The sequence below is a fragment of the Sprattus sprattus genome (genome assembly GCF_963457725.1).
Source record: "Sprattus sprattus genome assembly, chromosome: 17".
In the NCBI taxonomy this organism is placed as follows: Eukaryota; Metazoa; Chordata; class Actinopteri; order Clupeiformes; family Clupeidae; genus Sprattus; species Sprattus sprattus.
Genome location: NC_137915.1, coordinates 10434135 through 10453654, shown reverse-complemented (window position 1 = coordinate 10453654; position 19520 = coordinate 10434135). Strand labels below are relative to the sequence as shown.

General features: G+C 44.1%; 1 protein-coding gene across 1 annotated transcript in view; it reads right to left on the bottom strand.

Annotated features, from left to right (window-relative positions):
* tmem108 (transmembrane protein 108) overlaps positions 1-19520 on the bottom strand; it is a 44562-nt gene that overhangs the window by 13458 nt on the left and 11584 nt on the right. The window contains exon 2 of the mRNA XM_080855591.1: positions 2755-2838. Coding sequence (XP_080711717.1) covers positions 2755-2794 — 40 coding nt within the window. The 5' untranslated portion in view covers positions 2795-2838. The remainder of the gene's footprint in view (positions 1-2754; positions 2839-19520) is intronic.

The window sequence follows — 19520 nt, the reverse complement described above, 5'->3', positions numbered from 1 at the left end:
ATTGCATACAAAGCAAAGTAGCAGAAATTAAGCCAAGCGCCCACTGGGTACCTAATCAGTGAGAACAGTTTTGAAGTTGGCCTGCCTGATCTGTGGTTCTGTTCAGCCAAATCCACAGTCAAGGGGGGATTATCAAGGTATACACACAGAACTGGGCAGGAATAGTGGCAAAAGCTCTTGCGCTTTTTAAAACTCCTAATTTGATAACCATGGGTGGTGGAGCTAAGATGAATCGATAAGCCCAGATCAGTATGCCTCCTCTAAACGCACAGAAGCTTAGAAGGCAGATGAATATCACCACCTATCAACTGTTCTTGAAGACTAAGCTATCATTGTAGAGAAGTAAGAACATTTCATTTGAAAGTTTTTTTTTTTTTTCAAAAAGAAGGAGCCCATGCGCATGAAGGTTGTGTGTTGCGGTATGTAAATGGGAAAAATTCCATCACTATACCCGTAGGGTGCGGCCATCTCCCAGAAGAGAGAGTAGCACTCCCCGGGGCTTCTGGGATAGATTAGGCACTTCCTGTTCGCAGGGAGTGGCAGGGTGGGACAGATGCGAGCTCAGAGATACGGAGGGGCCAGTCACTCGTGGCATGATAATGGCTTCCTGCTCAAGAGCGGAGCTGTGGCGATGTGGCGTCTTTGAAATCGGATGCCTGTTTATCTGAGTGTGAATGCCGCCACAGACGAAAACATATAAATACCTTGTGTGTGTGTTTACCACAGTGCTGTTTTCTAACATGCGGCTGAATTACAGACGTGTTTGTAGAGATGCTGTGGAGAGATGCTGTAGGCTGGTTCCACAGGAAGGAAGGGGTTCAAAACAGGAAGTTCCCTCCACTCTGGGCAGATCACTTCACCACAAGGGTAAACGCAAACAATTGACAACAAGAGGTTGTCCCCATTATGTCCGCATGACATATTCTAAACATTCCAACGTTTCTGCAGAGGCAAAACATTGACAATTGTCTAGCTCCATTGAACAATGAGCAAAATGCCCTTTTTCTAACCACTAGTGATTCCATAACATTATTTATTAGTCTTTTATTTGTGTGTCAAACGAAGCAGTCTGCAAATCAATGGCACTGTGTAGATGGCAAAGTCAATGACAAAACAAAAGATACATTTCTGTGGCAGAGACAGACAGCAGAGACAAAACGAACAAAGAAGACAACAAAAACTGAGAGAAAAAATTGACAAAAAGAAAAATATATACAGAGAGAGTGTGAGAGAGAGGGAGGGAGAAAATCGACTCAAAGAGGGAAGAAATATGGAATGAAGGAAGAATGAAGTCCTATGGGGTATAGTGAATAATCAAACAATGGGAAGTGACTGGAATAACCAAAAAGAGTTTGAAAACAAAACAAAGGAAATCTAAAGAGCAGGAGAAAAATCTTCCTGTTTTGAGAGGGATTCAGGTTGATCTCACTTCCATGACTTCCTGTCCACTGCCTTCTCTGATAGACCCTTATGTGTGCCCTCCAAATCAACCATGGCCTTCATCATTCTCCCATCTATCTCCCCTTGCCAGTGTAATGGGGGTACTACGGTGAATACACTGGTTATTGTTACAGCTTAGAATGAGGCCATTACTGTAGCTGACTTCAACAGACTTTTTGCCTCACTTTGTACACACTAATCAGTGGTATCATTTCACTTTACATGTGCTGTAACTGTACCTACTAAAGCATTCATAGAAGGTAGTGCAACCTAAATACTGAGTTAGGGATAGTCCTGATTCAGGGAAATAAAGATACTATGGCTCATTTCCAAGAATAATCTCTGTCAGTGTTGGTACTGAGTCCATGGGGGTTGCTGAACGAGAGCCACATCCTAAGGAACTAGCCCAGGGAGAGGCCGACAGGAGCATGGGCCCAGCTGTGAAATTGAGTTTGAACATAAAAATGATATGAAGTTATCCCTGCACTAAAAATCATTCTGGCAGCCAACTCCATCAAGGAGCTGCCACGGGCATTTCGGTGTAAGAATGAAATATTACTCTTTCTCTGAAGATGAATCTGAATAGTCCTTCCTGTCTTTTCTAGGTCATCTTTCCATTCCCGCCTAGATTGTCCACTGTTGTCTTCAAAAACACGTCGTTGTAAAACCTCTAAATATCAACCTCTGCGGCGGCCTAAGTGATATTTCACTGAGTGTCATTATACTAATGGCGTATTACCAATCCTAATGATAAACATGGACAGTCATTTTCAAAAGTGTGTCTACCCTCATCAGCCATAATGCTCCACTGACAGCCCCCCTACAGCTCGTGTCAAGCACTGAACTGCTGCCTGTCGCAAATGAGAGAAGGACCCTCCATGGGCCTCATACTGTGGTTCCCTTTAACATTCACTGCTGGCCCTCTGATCTCTCTCTCTCTCTCTCTCTCTCTCTCTCTGTCTCTCTTTCTCTCTCGTTCTTTCTCTCTTTCTCTCAGAGGCTGTATCAGATAGAGCTGTTCCTCACCTGGCTCACATCCTGCTAGAGGCGGTCTCCGTCTGCCTCACTAAAGCAAACCTGACAGCTGAACACTCAGTTTGTCTTATGTGTTTATTAGTGGGAAAGAGTTGTCTGGAAATGTAGATGTTTCACAGGACAAGAAATATGAATGTTTTCTCTGTGGGTTCCGGGTTTTCTTTTTTAATCAATCGGTAACAATGCACACTGCTGAAATGAACTAATGTGGGAATAGGTCATGAACAATTTAAACACTGTCCTCTATAACTCCTTTATGAAATACTTGATGACACTCACTCAGCAGCTGGCAGCGCAGGACCTGCAGGCTTCTCTTCATGGTATCATGTGGTCCGGCTCCTCCTCCACAGTACTCATGGTTCTCTGTAAGACAGACACAGACACAGACACAGAGCAGTCAGCAGGCAGGCAGGTCAGCTCAGACATCAGGCCTCAGGCCGCAGACTTCACTCCTAGAGGGAGGGAGTCAGACCTTGGGTAGAGTGAGGAAGACTGGGAACCTTTCGGTTTTGATTGGGATGAGTACAAAGTAGCTAAGGCATATTATTTATATACATTTACTGTATATTACATTGACTGGGAGTGACAATATCAAGAGGGGGGAAAAACAAGGGCCAACTTAAGAAGAAGCACCAAATAGTTTGATTGGGTTGCAACAAGTGTTTACACCCACACACACACACACAGACACACACACACACACACACACACACACACACACACACACACACACACCTGAGAATACTAAATACGGTTTGGTAAAGTGGATTTGTGGCCCCCTGGGTGCCTGTAGACATGAATCATATACCAAAGGAACATGAATCATATACCAAACTGGAGAGAGAGAGAGATATTCAAATGCCAGTCACAGTGATGACTAATAGGTCTTACATAGTATTACTGTCAGGTTTGAGAAAATGAACTTAAACTAGCAAAAGTAACACCAGTCTGATCTCAAATCCTTAGCAAAGGACAACGACATTTATCACATAACCTGAGTCATGCCGACCTTCTGTCAGCGAGCCCAAAGGCCACGGGTGTCTCATTCTTTCAGAACCTTCAAAAACACTAATCCACTGAGATGTTGGGAGCTGAGTCAACTCTCAGCACAGCACTCTCAGACCTCTTGAGTCCTCTAAAAGCAAGAGGAGTAAGGTGGTCACTGAAATGGTGGGGCTCCTTGACTTATTTCTACCAACTAAATAGTTATAGATGTGTAGAGATAGTCTTAGAGGTTTGCTTTTTATCTTCTCTGTGTAATGATTTTGAGAAAATTTCCATCCTATCCTCTGAGTGTGAGGTGACTTTTCACCTCAAGGTAGGCAGCTGTCTCAAGCATAATTGAAGTGAAGAGTTACAATCTGCTCGTATGTTGCACAATCAGTACCGCTACATGTGCAGGGTGTGTGGAACGAAGGGAGCAGAATCGGAATGGATAGTGAGACTGGCTTTGTGAGACGGGTGAGAGTGAGACGTCTAGCGAGACAGGCTTCGTGACAGAAGATGGACGTCGGGTGGCAGCATGAGTAAATGCCCATGACACAAGACAACAACTCATCGGTCACAAGAGGACAGCACTCTTGCCTTTGAGTCCTGGCCAACTCCCTTTGCCTACTTATGCAAAACATCAGCGTGAGAGGGGGATCGATGAATGAAGGAGGCAGAAAGAGAGGAGGCTGAAGAGAGAGAGAGAGAGAGAGAGAGAGAGAGAGAGAGATAAAGCGTAAGAGAGAGGGAGGGAGGGAGAGTGATCCTGCCAAAACACTGATAGCATGCATTTCCTGAACAACCTTGCTATCTCTGTGCTAGCACTAATATTAAGCATTATGCAGAGATGTTGACTCACTATGACGCCAGTACCAGTGTGTGTGTGTGCGTTTATGTGTGAGCGGGTGTGCGTGTGTGTGAGTGTCGTAGTGTTCCAAGTCCCCTGCTCAGGAATAACAAACCACTGCATGGCAACTGACACATGCTGAGACCACTGCCGTCTCCGTGGCAACCCTAACGGTATACCGTATTGAAATATCCCGCAGTGAGTAGAACTGACTTAAAATAAAAAATAAGTCGCACACCTCACCCGAGACAAACAGCAAACAGCTACCTATGGCTGAATTCCTTTGCTGTGCAGCAGCCTAAAATAATCTTCCTGAGGAGGAGCTGTGTGTGTCTGTGTGTGTGTGTGCGTGTGTGTGTGTGTGTGTGTGTGTGTGTGTGTGTGTGTGTGTGTGTGTGTGTGTGTGTGTGTGTGTGTGTGTGTCTCTGTGGTGATGGGGGAATAGGCAGCTGAGTTTAGAGCTTGTCCAAGGTCAGCTGAGACTGCGTGACGATATAAAGCTGTCAATTGATCTCTCTTTGGACATAGGCCACAAGGATAACAATGCTTTTAATTTTATACTTCCCTCTATTTCACTGTCAGCACTCCAGAAGTTGGCTTAGTGCTGGAAAGCGTCCTGAAACTTCCCTTGATTCATGGCCAAAACAAGGGTCTCAAGTACCAGAGAAACACCCAATCAGAACTCCCCCAAAGAGAGAGATGGGGGAGAGAGAGAGAGAGAGAGAGAGAGAGAGAGAGAGTGTGAGAGTGATGCAAGACAACATACCTTATGGGAAGCTCAAAGCCACCATATTGTCTCATAATTTGATGAATGGACCTGTTCTTACCTGCATTAACGATGCAGGAAGAGAGATGAAACCCTTGCTACAGGAGGTGGGCAAAATCCTTCCCTGCCCCATCAGACAAATTGTATTATGAGGCTGTGGGGGAAAAAGATCCAGTCTCCAAAGAGTGGACATCATAAAGTCCTACTACTATATTTAACCTGCAGGGTGTCTGGGCTGGAGACAGGCATGGTTCCTGCTGCAGAATATATATACGTATAATAATGGAGTGGTTGACCACAGCATAGTTGATTCTTACATTTTATTATAGGATGTCGTCAGGGGATGACAGATTCATATGATTCTTTGAATTAATAGAACATTTTATATACTAATTACACATATACTGAAAAAAAAACATGAATTAGAGCAAATCAATATGGAACACTTTGTGTCAGACTAATAACAAAAATTGGTCCCTAACTACTGTATGTATTCAAAATGGAGAATACACATATGACTCTCACAGATGTGGGATTCAAGGGAAGTATGACTATGAGAAATTCTACCCATCCTATTCTAAAGCTTTAGAAGAGCAGGCATTAATCCACTGCTTACAGAAGCATGTAGAAAAAGACCAGGGGCCGTATTCACAAAGAATCTTAGGGCTAAAAGTAGCTCATAAGTGGCGAATTTAGGAGAAACTCCTAAAAATAATGGGCGTGTCAGTCTTAAATGTAGGACTCCTAATTTTTTTTACTAAGAGCAATTCACAAAATATTTTATCCCTAAAAGTAGCACCTAAGTCTAGGACAGCTTAAAACTCCTCATGAGGACTCCTAAGTCACTAAGACCTATTCACAAAAAATCGTAAGATGGCTGCAGCCGACTTGGAATTGATAAAAGACATTGCTTAAACCGTGAAGGTATTAATATTGTCGTAGAATTAGCGCGGGATGCAATGACGCCTTTAAACAACGATGTGTCCCGAAGTGAAATGTTTGGAAACATAAAGATAGCCTATTTGGCTTCGCGGAAAACATCATTCAGCCGTTTAATTCATCAAACTATCAACGCACTGTAGACCCCACATCATCCAACAGTTGGATGTACCGATGACTTGTGCATTTCAACGGAGAGCGGTCTGCAGACAGCTGGATGCCGCTGGGGTGACAGTGGCTATTGGTCCTGGGACCAGTAGGCTTTCGCTTAGGGCTATACGTTTCACGTTCGTTTCGCTTTGATCAATTAAGATTGGAGGGCTTAAAGGGCCGCATGTGCTGATATTTGAAGTGGTCAAGGGCTGGAAATATAATAGCCTTACAGTTTGCTGGGTGCTTTAATTATTACTGCCTTGATTACATGCAATTGCCATATTTTATATTGATCGCTTTATATTTCTCTTAACGTGCAAAGCCTCATTCCTGTTGGATGCACAAACTTGTCATCATGCGTGTGCATTCTGCTAACTGCACTGTCCATAACTATTTAATATGACTTAATTTGAAGCCTAGGTTATTCTCTTATTTTCAGTCGATATAGTGGGATTGTTAGAGAGACGTCACGAATGAGTTTTTAATGAGAGAGCCTGTCAACAACCAATCACCGTCCTCACCCCTTCTAAACTCGTGCATGAGAAGCGACGTCATCCATAGCAACGGAGTTTTTATCTTAAGCTTAGGAGTTGGTATTATCCTTAGTATGAGTAGGTCTCAGAGCCGTTGTGAATCACTTTTAAGAAATTACTCCTACGTAAAAGGTTTTAGCGCGAGTTAGGAGCACTCCTAGTGGTAAGATAAAAGACTTTGTGAATACGGCCCCATGTGTGTAGATACAAGTGTCCTTTCTCTCTCCATATATCAACCTTTTATACTGACATACTGCATAGCTCTGGGTCTACCACTACACCCCCCACACACACACACACACACACACACACAAACACACCCTTTCTCTCTCTCTCATGCTGTCACGTTGTCTGACGTTGGAAATGACTGACTGATTGATTTCATTTACCCACAAACTCATTTACGAGGCTGATTAATCCAATAGAACACGGCCGCAGTCGCAGCTTAATCTTGACTTCGACTCGACTCCACTATCAGAGCCACAGACTAAGACCACCTATAAGTCACTACTGTGGCCAACACTGATAACAGCATGACTCAAATCACTGATCCCTTCAGCGGTGGAAAAAGGAAGACATGTTGTTTTTTTCACATTGCTCGAAATCAGGGCTGTTTCTGGATAATTTACTTTAGTCCAGACTTCGCAGAAAACAATGTCTTATCCAGAATCAGTGTATTAAAAACAGTTTCTAAAAATCCAATGACCAACAAATCCATGCTTCAGCTGCTGAAAGAGCACTTTCCTGGAGTGGCCCTAAGCTCATCACATCCCTGGGCAAAACAATACAGCGAAGTAGGAGACAAACACAAAAAGATTAAGATCCCCAAATATGGTTGCCATGGTGTCCTTCAGTTGCATCAGAGGATGGGGCGAGTCTTTAAAGGGTGGGGGGTTTAATTGCATCCGTCCCACGAGAGCATCATGTAAAACAGGCTTAAAGATGCCGATCTGCTCTGCTCTGCTCTCTCTCTCCCCAGCCAAAGGGGTTTAAGTAGCCCATGAGTCAATCACGGAGCGCTGAGACTGAGCTTGGTGTTTTTCCACTGATTCACCCTCTCTGATGGGTATCTGCATGCCAGCGCTGATAACAGGCGCTGGAGGTCATAACCCTACGCATGTGTTTCCTGTAGTCTCATCTGAGGGAGCTTCGGGGGCCAGGGCTTGGCCGTGATCCAGAGGAGAGAGATGTTTCGAGAGCCTCTTCCTCTCCGATAACCACCTCCGATCTCTGACAAATCCGAAAGCAGTGGGCCGTCAAGATAAGAGTGGCCTGCGAGGGTTTGCTGTTACACATGACTGAGAAGGAGCTGAAAGCGATGGATGATGCACATAATTGGTCGTCATATGTACACACTGTGAATTTGGACATCGTTAAGTCTTATTAGGAATCAACACAAAAAGCAACTGTTATATAGTTTGAGTTAAGGATTTGAAGGGGTTTGAATAGGCTTACATAAGACTTAATTATATATATGAATCATACAGCCTTCATCAGCCCTTTGATAAACAGTTTCAAGGGGTTTGCTCATTGTCACATGAAAATGAACTGTTTTGAATATATAATCAACACACTGGTGATAGAAGATGGATTTTTGACAAGCCAGACTGATTAATCTCATTTTCCATGAAGTTATGCCTTTCTACGGTTACAAATCTGTTATTAACCATTAATAACATCTACGTGGGCATTAGCTTGTTAGCATTAGCATTTAGCTCTGTCACCAGCTCCCTGGCACATGTATAGCAGGAGCACCGCACTACTGCTGAGTCACAGGGATGTCTGCAGCAGTAGAGGAGTGAGTTGCTGCTACTGCTGCTGCTGCTGCTGTAACTGCTGCGTCACTCACAGAGTCCCACATTGCCGGGTCATCAATCAGTGCCACAGCCCCTTGGCCTTCACAGCGCCACACTGACACACGGCCCATTAAAAATACATTAGGCTTCCCAGCATGCCTTTCACCCCCTAGCGGGTGAGTGTGGGGGGGCTAGAGATGGTGGGTAGCCTATCATCGCTCCTTCCTCCGTTTTTTTGTGTGGCGCCGGGGACTCTGATCGGAGCTAGGGGGGTATTTACAGGATGCGGCCCCCAAACGTCACCACAGCCTTAGCTCGATGTGTCGGCACTAGCACACGCAGCTCGAGGATAATTCACGCGAGGCGCTAAATCCCAATTAGTGCAGAAACACTGTGATGTGTCAGGTCTTATGGCAATGGCTCAGAATAAATAGGAGCGTGGGTTAGGGGCACACAGCGCGCAGCAGGGGGGTGTTAAAAGGCTACATCTGCGTGGGTGGTGGTGCTAGTGATGGGGCCGTGACTACGTCAGAGAAGAAGCGATTTGAGTTCGAGGGCTACCTCTGACCTCGGACGTTTGGCTGCGATTGTGTGGGTGGACCACGGGGACAGCTCAGGCCGGCTTACTCATGCCAAACAAAGAGTGCGAGGGAGTGAACAAACAACGCGCTCCTGAATTAGCCTCTTACTCATCACAATGAGCCCATACACTCTCACTCAGTGCAGCCCACCTGCAAATGAAGCCTGGGGGGAGCACAATAGACACACACAAACACACACACACACACACACACACACACACACACACACACAAAACACACACACACACACACACACACACACACACACACACACACACAAAACACACAAACACACACACAAACACACAAAACACACAAACACACACACACACACACACACACAAAACACACAAACACACACACACACACACACAAACAAACACACACACACACACACACACACACACACAGGACTCGGCGGCAACAAACAACTGATCTTCTCTCCCTGTTTGTCCACTGTTGTCATTTCATCCAACCTGGGACATCGACCCAGCTTCTTAGCATGTCACGAGGATTATCTACCTTGAACACTGAGCAAAACAGTATTTGTGTACATGGCTGTGTGGACAGCATATGTGATTTGTTCGCGGTAGATTACATATGGATTTACCTCAACCTTGGATCTGCTCTGGTAAATCCAGAGAAAGCTTCAGCTATCTGAGGCACCTGATGATCCAAGCAGAGCGGCAAATTCAATTTAGCGAGTTTAGACCTGAGTCACTTCAGTGCCATCTGATACAAACCAAGCCTGGCACACTCCGCCAGAGGCAGGCGCTAGGTAAATGCCGGCGGGATGTAGGGCATCTAGCGGCTGGAACCCGTACACGCCTAGAGCCTTTGGAGTGTTGACTGGGCACAAATGGAGCTGACACGCTGATGCGAGCCAGCTAACAAACTGACAAACTGTCAGACACACTGCTGCTCTGCTGACAGCAAGTGTGGGCGACTACGCTGAGGACACTACACTATCTGACAGAGAGTGAGAGCGGGAGAGAGAGAGAGAGAGAGAGAGAGAGAGAGGGAAAGGGAAGAAGAGAGAGAGATCCTTGAAAGCGGATGTGAGCTTATGTTAGGTCCAATTTAAAGAACACAGTCACACAAAAAAAACACATATATCCTCCCACTGAAACTATTAACTATTCACAGCATAAACTCCTATGCTAACTCCAATGCAAGCTGCAGTATACTCACATTCTTATTTCCAGTCTGTGTGATCTGACCAGACACTCCCTGTATTGACAATTACAGTGGTATGACAAGTCTAATAACCATGGTTCATGTACAACCATGTACTACAGTTTCCATGTACCATGTACTACAGTTTCTTAAAGGAAGAGTGTTACTATTTGAACCTTTTTTGCTACTGAAAGTCATAATGTCTGTAAACATATTCCAGTGTCGTGTCCATGGTTGTCTAGAAGAAGTGCAAATAATCAGGTCCCAAAATGAAAACTTTGCTTTGGGGCCAGGTTGAGCCTTTCAGCACGGACAACTGAACTGATGTTCTCCCAGGGTTTCAAAGCCTGTCACAGTCATGCTCTACTCTTGAAATGCCAAGCTACTGAGATTGTTTTCAAAAGCCTGAAATGTTTTCTGCAACGTCCCAACCAAAACAGGCGTTTCGAACACATTTAAAACCCCGAGAGATCCCCACAGTGGGCGCCTAGTCCCTCAAGGGATGCCTAACGATGCTGGAAAAGGTCACAGTTACCGCATCAAAGGCCGTCACCCCAGGGAGGCGGTGGCCCGCCCCCGGGCTTCAAACACAGCACGGCCCAGCGCCGCTACCGCTCGGTGACAGCACGCCCCCGCCGGTAAATCTCTTCATCCTACTCATGTCATTATCACAGGTCTTATGTTTCTGGGGCCCGAAATGCTTTCATACAGTTGTGTATATGGGAGACTCTCATAGGCACATCGGAGATAAACAAATAAAAATTGGAAAGGACGGCTTCACTGAGGATGAGGAGAGAAGCTTGACAGACTCAGTTGCAGTTAATGTGCTCAAGAAAATGGGTTTACTTCGACAGAGCAGCGTTACTAGTGTCGGAGCAGCGAGGTAGCGTGTATTAATCATGTTTGAATCAGAGGTGAGCCTGTTCCAGCTGACAGCTGCAGAAGCAGCGAGAGACAGAAGGATGATGAAATTGGTAGATAAAGCACAAGATGAAAGAGGACAGGGGGAAGAGGTTTTCCAAAATATCCCACCTGTTTCGGCCACATTCAGTATTACTGTCATTTGTATGGGGTTGCTGGTTACTGCTTATGGATCAATACGTCAATGCTTGTTTGTGCAAGACCCAGCAGGCCTCTAAAGAGTTGGTGATACTCCAACACTGCAATCATACGGCCATTGCTGTCGTTGCTGCTCTTAATGCATTGCTATTTTAAGTAACCTGACTCAGGTCCCCTCATTGTTGTTATATTGATTAAAGAGCTATTTAGATTGTAGACTACAACTATTGATTGAACATTTGGTCTGGTCTGAGCATGCCTCCTCTCCTCCTGCATAGATACCATCTCAGTCTTTTCCATCAACTAGCCTTTACCCGGCATGACAGGACCGGGTTGCAGTGACATATTGATTATTGAATAGATGGTGGAGGAGATCCTGATGTTAGTGATGAGATCAATTGAGCCATTTAGCCTTTAACCCCGACAGGTTCGATGGTACTCTCTGCTTAGCGAATGCATTATCAGAGCAACGGATTCAGGGGAGATTCACTGGGAAGTCAGAATTATCGAGCTTTGCAGAGAGGCTTAGCATGTTGAACAAGCCTGGAGGGACTAACACTAAATCTGCAGTAGGTTGACAATTGGAGCTAGGCTCTTCTCAAGATTTCTTAGTCCAAGGAAGCTACAGTCACGCTGAGTGTACACATTAACTTAGGAAATGGAACATTATGGTTTCCCATTGAAGTTGTTTTCTATGCGTTACACAGAATATGCTACAGGAATAAGAGTTTAATTGCAGAGAGCATGGAGATGGGGTGATTTTAGGTCGCGGTTCTGAGTGTCGCGGGGTGGGGTGGAGCAAAGTGTTTCCTCCAGTGAAGCCGATGGTGTTGTTTATCAGTTGTTTTCAAAGCTCGGAAGAGTCCTCCAGCTCTGTGGGTGGAGAGGGTGGGGACCCTGGGGCTGGCAGGGGATCTAACGAGCAGCTAAAATGATGCTTAGAGTGTAAAATGCTGAGTCTAACAACCGTACAGCACACCCGTATCTCTCTCCTCCAATCAGTCAGTTGCTAACTAGCCCCTCTTGCATCACCAAAAACAGCTCTTCACATGCACTTTCATCCAAGCCGTAACGTGGAGATTGCTCGCTCTCATCTGAAAATGTTTGTCTCTTTAGTAAAAGGGGGTCTTCTCTCTCCCCCCTTCACAAGTATCTAATTTTCACAGAGCGCTTACTTTAACTTACTACTCAAAGACGTGGAGCTTCATAGAAAGCCCTCTTTCATGTATGAAATTATGCTAATGTGAACTCTTCTCCAGATTTGTTGAGTGAAGCACCTTCCCGAATGTCCTGATGGAATCATCATATTACAAATAGGTTGAAGCAGTGAGCGACAAGGGCTTTCATCGTTAGCAAGTGCATCTGTAGCTCCGCTACACTTAATCAAAAGGGTGTTCAGGCGAGTACACTAGTCCTTCAGATGTATGATTAGAAAAGGATTTACTTCATGTTCATCTTGAGACATTCAATAACAAGCTAGATAAACACAAGATATATTGTAGAAGTCTGCTGAGAAGTCAGCACAAGCTGTAAGGTTGCTATTCATTTAAATTCACTTTACAAATACATTTAAACTTTGATAGGAAAAAAACCTGATGTGATGAGCGAGATGGATCCAAGTGATTTGGCAAGACCTGAACTTAATTAGTCAGAGAAAAAGTCTCTTATTAGCATTTTATTTTACGTCAAAGCTCAGACATTTCCAAACAGCATCTCAGGTTCTGTGCACATTGCTTTGGTTCTCTGACGTGTTGAATGTATGGATGAAATGTATGACTGGTATGTGTCGCACAGAGCACTCAAGCATTAAAGTACTCAAGCAGGAACATAAATTCTCGAGTTACCACATTAACACTGAGTACTCATTAATCACGTGATGCTACATCTCGTACGGAGTTTCTCCAACCGTTATTATGATAAAATAAATGTACAACAATTGTGATTTGTGGACGGATTTTTCAAGGATGGCTATAACATTGAGTCTGTCTTACAAGAGAATAGGCTACAACACTGACATGACTAAACAATACGTAAACACATTACAAGCATTTATTGAAAAAAAAAACAATTGTTGACTGAATTGTCTGAAGATACTGTAGAATGTCAGCACAATGATGTAAAAATGTCAACTGTAGAGTCAACAAAAACATAAAAATATTGTCTGTTTCATCCATACTCCAAAATTGTGTAAAGTAAGACCAGGTGTTGTCTTCATATGTCATTAATTTGATGCTTTGCTCTATGTGCTGGGAGCAACCCCAGCATAACTGCATAGCCTTTTAATTGATGCAAGACACCTACCACATTCTGGACATCTAAGGATGCTCACAAATCGAACTGAAAAATGAGCCAAAGAGATCCATTCCTGCAGTAATGACCGTCCTCTGAACAAGACTGTGTGGCCAAGCTTCCCATCATGTATTGCTGTTTCTAGGTAAACAAGAATGCCCCTTCAGATGACACCTCCACATTCGGAGTAACCTCTCTGCTGGCTGGTTAGCTGAGCAGCACCAGAAAGTATTTTTAGCCCCTGCTATACCATGGAGATGGATGGGCCCAGAGGATGCTGGGTAAATGGAGACAAACAGCAGGGCAGGCCATGGCGGAGCATGACACAGCAGTGGAGCTCTACCGGTGTGGGAGCTGTCAACAGCCATCCATCCTGCCATTTCCCAGCAGGCATCACACACACGCACACACACACACACACACACACACACACACACACACACACACACACACACACACACACACACACATACACACACACACACGCTCACACCAACAAACACACACAAACACACGCTCATACCACCAAACACACACACACGCTCACACCAACAAACACACACACACACACACACAAATAAACAAACAAACGCGCGCACAAACAAACAAACACACACAATGTACTCTCTCCTGACAGGTTGTTAACACTTAAAACATAATTTTTCATGTCATTTTTAAGTGTCTTGGTTTGAAATTCTTGGCATGTTGTCGCGCCGAAAATTATGTGGATGAATGTAATCAAGGGTGTTTGAGCCAATAAAAAGAGCCACATCACTAATCAAGAAAACAAATGACCACACAGTCTGTGTGTAGAAGCAAGCCACTTGCAGTGTTGCTATAAGCAGAAGTAATTAAACATCTAACTGTTTATTCCTACCTGTAGGACGTACACCTCCCAACTCAATGTTCAGCGAGCAGACCTGCGTAGTACCAAGACAACTACTATAACAAACATCAGTATTTAAGAGCCATCGAGGTCTCCCATTACGCCTCCCTGATCCACTAACCCTTCAACTAAGGGAGTAATGAGCCTTGCAGAGTTGATAATCCAGCTGTGAGGAGCCTAGCTTCTGAGGAATCACTGTGTGGGGGCGTTGTGGGATTTGTAAGCCCACAGGGAAGATTTGCACAGATTCGCTAGCTTTTATGAATGATTAATATCACATGATTATGGATCACATGTATTAAAAAAATGAGGGCCATTTTCAAACAGCCCACGGGCATTTTTCAGCATTGTTCATAAATGTAGCAAATCATCCGTGGTTCCTTAACTGCTTCTGGCTTGGAGGATATTGCAAACTCAAACTTATGTGGGGTTTATTGTTCTCGATGAGACAACTGTGTCTCTTCTGGGTCATAAACAGCACCCCCACCCACATCTGAGGGTGGACTTGTTTATGAAACAATATTAGAGAAAAAAAGACCCACTGAAACATACTGTAGTCTCATGTTTTATTAATCTGCTGGAATTTTGAGAGGTTATGAAATACTGTTTGACTGTTCCTTTCCCAATCACGTCTGCACATTGCACCAAGAAAATAAGCTCTAATACAAGCAACGCTGCATAACTGTGGCTGAGTGGCTCCAAGGGTGGTGTCCTGAATCCACCCATGAGATTTGAGTTCCTGCTTGTCTGAAGCCACAAACAGGAATCAACAATTCACTGGAGGGCTGCGGTTTGTTCTCTCATTAGGTAACCACTATATCCTCTACCACCGCAGGACTGAGCATTCATCCGTTGCACCAAGATGCACCAAACCCACAAGGATTCAAAAACAAAAAACTTTTTTTTTGAAAACTACTTAAAGGGCGGGTCTGTTAAATGCTCCTCTACTGAATGATGAATCTTCTTCACATTTCATTTTCATTTCTTGCTGTGACATTTCTTTGCCGCGTTATTTTTATGGGAGTGATTTAAAAAAAATAGGGCCTTGGTGAGCCCTCCTTGAAAATAATAAGCTGCCAAAGCGCTGGTTCTTCTCATTTCAGCTCACTTCAAGGCTAGAAAGTAGTACATCCATAGAGCTGAATCAAGAGTGCTTTGATTGGCCAAGGTGTACCACAAGGTGTTCAAGAAATATTCAAATATTTCCTCATACGTCTCTCCTATTTTTCTGTTGTACAATGTTTTATAAATGTGAATGCCAATCTATGACGAGGGCTGGTAAGATTGAGATTTTGGCCATTTTTACAGTAAAACAGTCCATTCACAATGTACCTGTGAATAGACACTGAAGTCACACATGATCTCCATGATAGCCATGCTTTGTTCTATGACTAATCTGAACACTATGTTCTGGACAGGAACAAGCCTCTCTTCAAAGCTCAGGAATTCCGCAGTGGGCTTGCCTTGTTGATGTCAAAATATACAATGACTGAAGAAAACAAACAAACACAAATGCGCGTGCCCGCACACACAAACACCACACACAAACACATAAAATACACCTACATATACATGATTGGTCAAATGGACAAAGGATTCAAAACGGCCAAGAGCTAACTTCCCAATGTTGATCAGGGTTTATTTATCAGACTTGCTCACACAAACTCACAATAATCCACAGGATAAGTGCAGGACAAAGTGCGTAATTTACACACACACGCTCCCGGCTAATTTTACTCCCTGACGTGGACGTCTGTCACATGGACAATGGCAGGAACGGTAGCGTGCGAGGAAGGATGTCAGGGAACGTATGCATTGTGCTGGGCTTCCTTTAGTACTGAGAATGCAAGAGCAGAGGGATACAGATGGTATAGGGGGAGAAAATGAGAGACAGCTTTTTAGAGAAGCTGTGGGGTTTGAACATCCAGGGACTGACAGAGGGAGAAAAGAGGAAGGGGAGAGATAAAAGGGTAATTTCTTTATTTCTTGAAAAAATAAACTGAAAAGATTGCTAGTATCACCCATGTGGCTGTGGCACAGCATCTCCCTATGTCTGCTAACATCCTCCAGCTAGGTGAAAGTAATGGAAATGTTCCTTTGGAGAACTGACTAGACACACACTGTGACACACACACACACACACACACACACACTCCACTAAGGCACAAACGCATAAAGGCACAAGTTTATTTCCCTGCACAACATAAGGACCCTCAGTACCATGTACCATGGCCAGGCACCTGGATACACTATAACACACTATAACTATATCCCGCTCAACTACAGCCAAAATGGCTATTAACTGGCCCCCATCGGCAACAGCTTAGATGAGTAAGACTGTTCTATGCTCTGAAGCAAATTATTCTTGGAACTACAACAAGCTTTAGATTTGTGTTGTCCAAACCATAGTTATTATCGAGGAAGGAACCTTCATTTTAAGAGTCACAGGGCTTTATAAGGTATAAGCTATGATCAGAGGTGAGTGTCTGTTATTAAATATGGAAAGGCACAGTGGGGGCTTCATTGAGGTGTAACACAGATCTAGTCAATGGCATCTGTGTCACAGCCAGCCACCATGGCTGATGTTGAGCATGCTCTGCTAGGACCGCGAGCAGAATTGCCCAACACTTATCATTCACTTCTTGGAAGCGCCAGATGCACCTGACTGGACCCGTTTGCTCAGGGGATGACTCATCGTAAATGGACTCATTCAGCACAGGCAGACGCGTAGACCTGGGCCATCATCTGCTGCAAATTGAGTTGTTTGGCTCCAGGGTGGTGCCTCTCAACGTGGCATGCCATGTGCCCACGACCACTTTCTTTCTAACTCAAGAATAGGAGTCTAGACGGTGTAAACAAAGAACTCCCACATGTGTACATGTCTGACATTCACAAAAACATCCTACAGCAACAACAACGTCAATTTGTCCCATCCTTTTCCAAGGTTTGTTTCCTAATTTGATTCTGAGGTACGTTGGCGGCTAGCCTTTGGCTAGGCTGACACTTTGAAGTGGTCGCGTTTTGTCATTACAATGCCAAGTGATGTAAAGAGTCTACTTAGAGGGAAAAGTGAGGAGGGGTAGACTCCTGGAGAGCACTCTCCTTATTTAAACTTGCCTCAGAATAATTCAGACTTGTTTCACGCTGCTGCAGTCATTTTGGGCTTATGCCTCCTTTTTTTGATGAGGTAATAGTGCCTCTGAGCTGTTTGTTCCTCATTAGTTCCATCATGCCTGGGTTTGATGAGGATTTAGTCAGCCGCAATAGGCTCCTTTCCACTGCAAGAACTCTTGGGACGTTAACAGGAGCAGTCCACTGCTCGCTCCTTTGTCTTTTGGTTCTTCACTAGGGTGCAGGAACTAATGGACATATACAAGGTGTCATAGCCTAATGAGTTTGCTCTTCGATCATAATGTCAATTCCGAGCACAAGAAAATAACGATATATTTCTCCAGCGGCAGCACTTACATCAGACTACTTAACCAGAGAACGTTTAGATAACGTTAGAATTACCCCAAGGTCGAGTGGACAGTGGAATTTTGCAATAAAGTAGGACACTTGACTAAATGACTTCATGGCAGCTGTAATGACTTGATAAATGAAGATACCAACACCACTGTCGATTGGTTAAAGCCTATATTTCAGCTGATGTTTTGCTTGTCTTCATTCATGACTGCAACCTCAGCAAGCTATCTCTGAAAAGATATAATTCATTTTGCTGTCTTCATCACGTTATCTCTGATTTAAAAAAAAAAAAAAATTGTCTTCTAATGTTGTCTTGTTGCCTTCTACTCACGTTGCGTTTAACCAATAAGCATCAACCAGCATTGCAAGCGCCACCCAGCGGCCTTGAAAGAGGTTCTACAGGGACGGTTTCTGCGGCTGGAACATGCACAGAGGAACTGGCTGCCCTAAAGCGGCCTGTTAGTTCTGGAATACATCAGTAACATCACAGCAGCATCCTGATCGGCAACATCACAGCAGAGTGAACATTTTGCACAGTTCTGCCTCCCATGATGCCAACACACACAGACTGTCTTTAGAACTTCTGCAACAGAAAAAGAAAGCAGCAGCAGCAGCGGCACAGGGATATATTTCTAAAGAAGTTCAGTCAGGATGCTTCATATAAAGTTTCTAGATTGATTCATGGTGATAATTGTGATAATTGGATAATTGTGTTTTTAGTGAACTAGATCAGCTTTAAACCCTGATTGATCTTATTACTGATGATGGTGATTGTTATGCAAGAAATATACATGCTGCTGTAGCTACTGGAAATATTGACAGGTAAATAAATGGCGCTGCTAAACAGAGAAAGTAGAACAGGAAAAGAAATAGAGAAATTCCCCGTCCAGTCAGTCAGTAACAACTTTCTTGTGGAAACTACTTCCGCAACATCATACTGAGAAACTGAGATGTCAGAGTGATCCGCTATTGTCAGGGTGTGAGGCCAGACAAGACTGCATCATCTGTAGGATCATCAGCCTCACAGAGGCACTCTTCCCCTGCTATCATAAAATACTTCCTCTCTTTTGAGGCAGCATTCCTCTATAATAGGATTTACTGTATGCTTTTATGGTTTGTAACCATTTAATCCTGGACTACTGACATCGTGCAGAGTGCATTGATCTGGAGTATATAAGGTGGTAGCGGCCGCTTATTTTCAGGTCCCGGCCTCAAGCCTCCGTGTGATGTTTAATACATAACTTGTGTTGTCTTTAATCTCACTAGTGACTACAGATCTCCGGAGGCAACTGAGTGGTCAACATACACTTTTTCATCTGCTGGAAAAAGAGCCAGAGTAAATGGCTGTGGACCCTCTACTAACATCAAAGAGGTCTGCTGTGTACAGAACAAAGCCCGGCTCAGACGCATGAAGTGGTTCCTGTCTTCGCACAGGCCTTGTGTCATTAAAGGGCTTTGCCAAGGATTAGAGTCAAATCCGTGGCATCAATCAAACGCCCCCCAACAGATGCTTATCGGAGAAATAATGAAGCAATCAACGCTAGCGTTCAGTGCGCTAATTACCACAC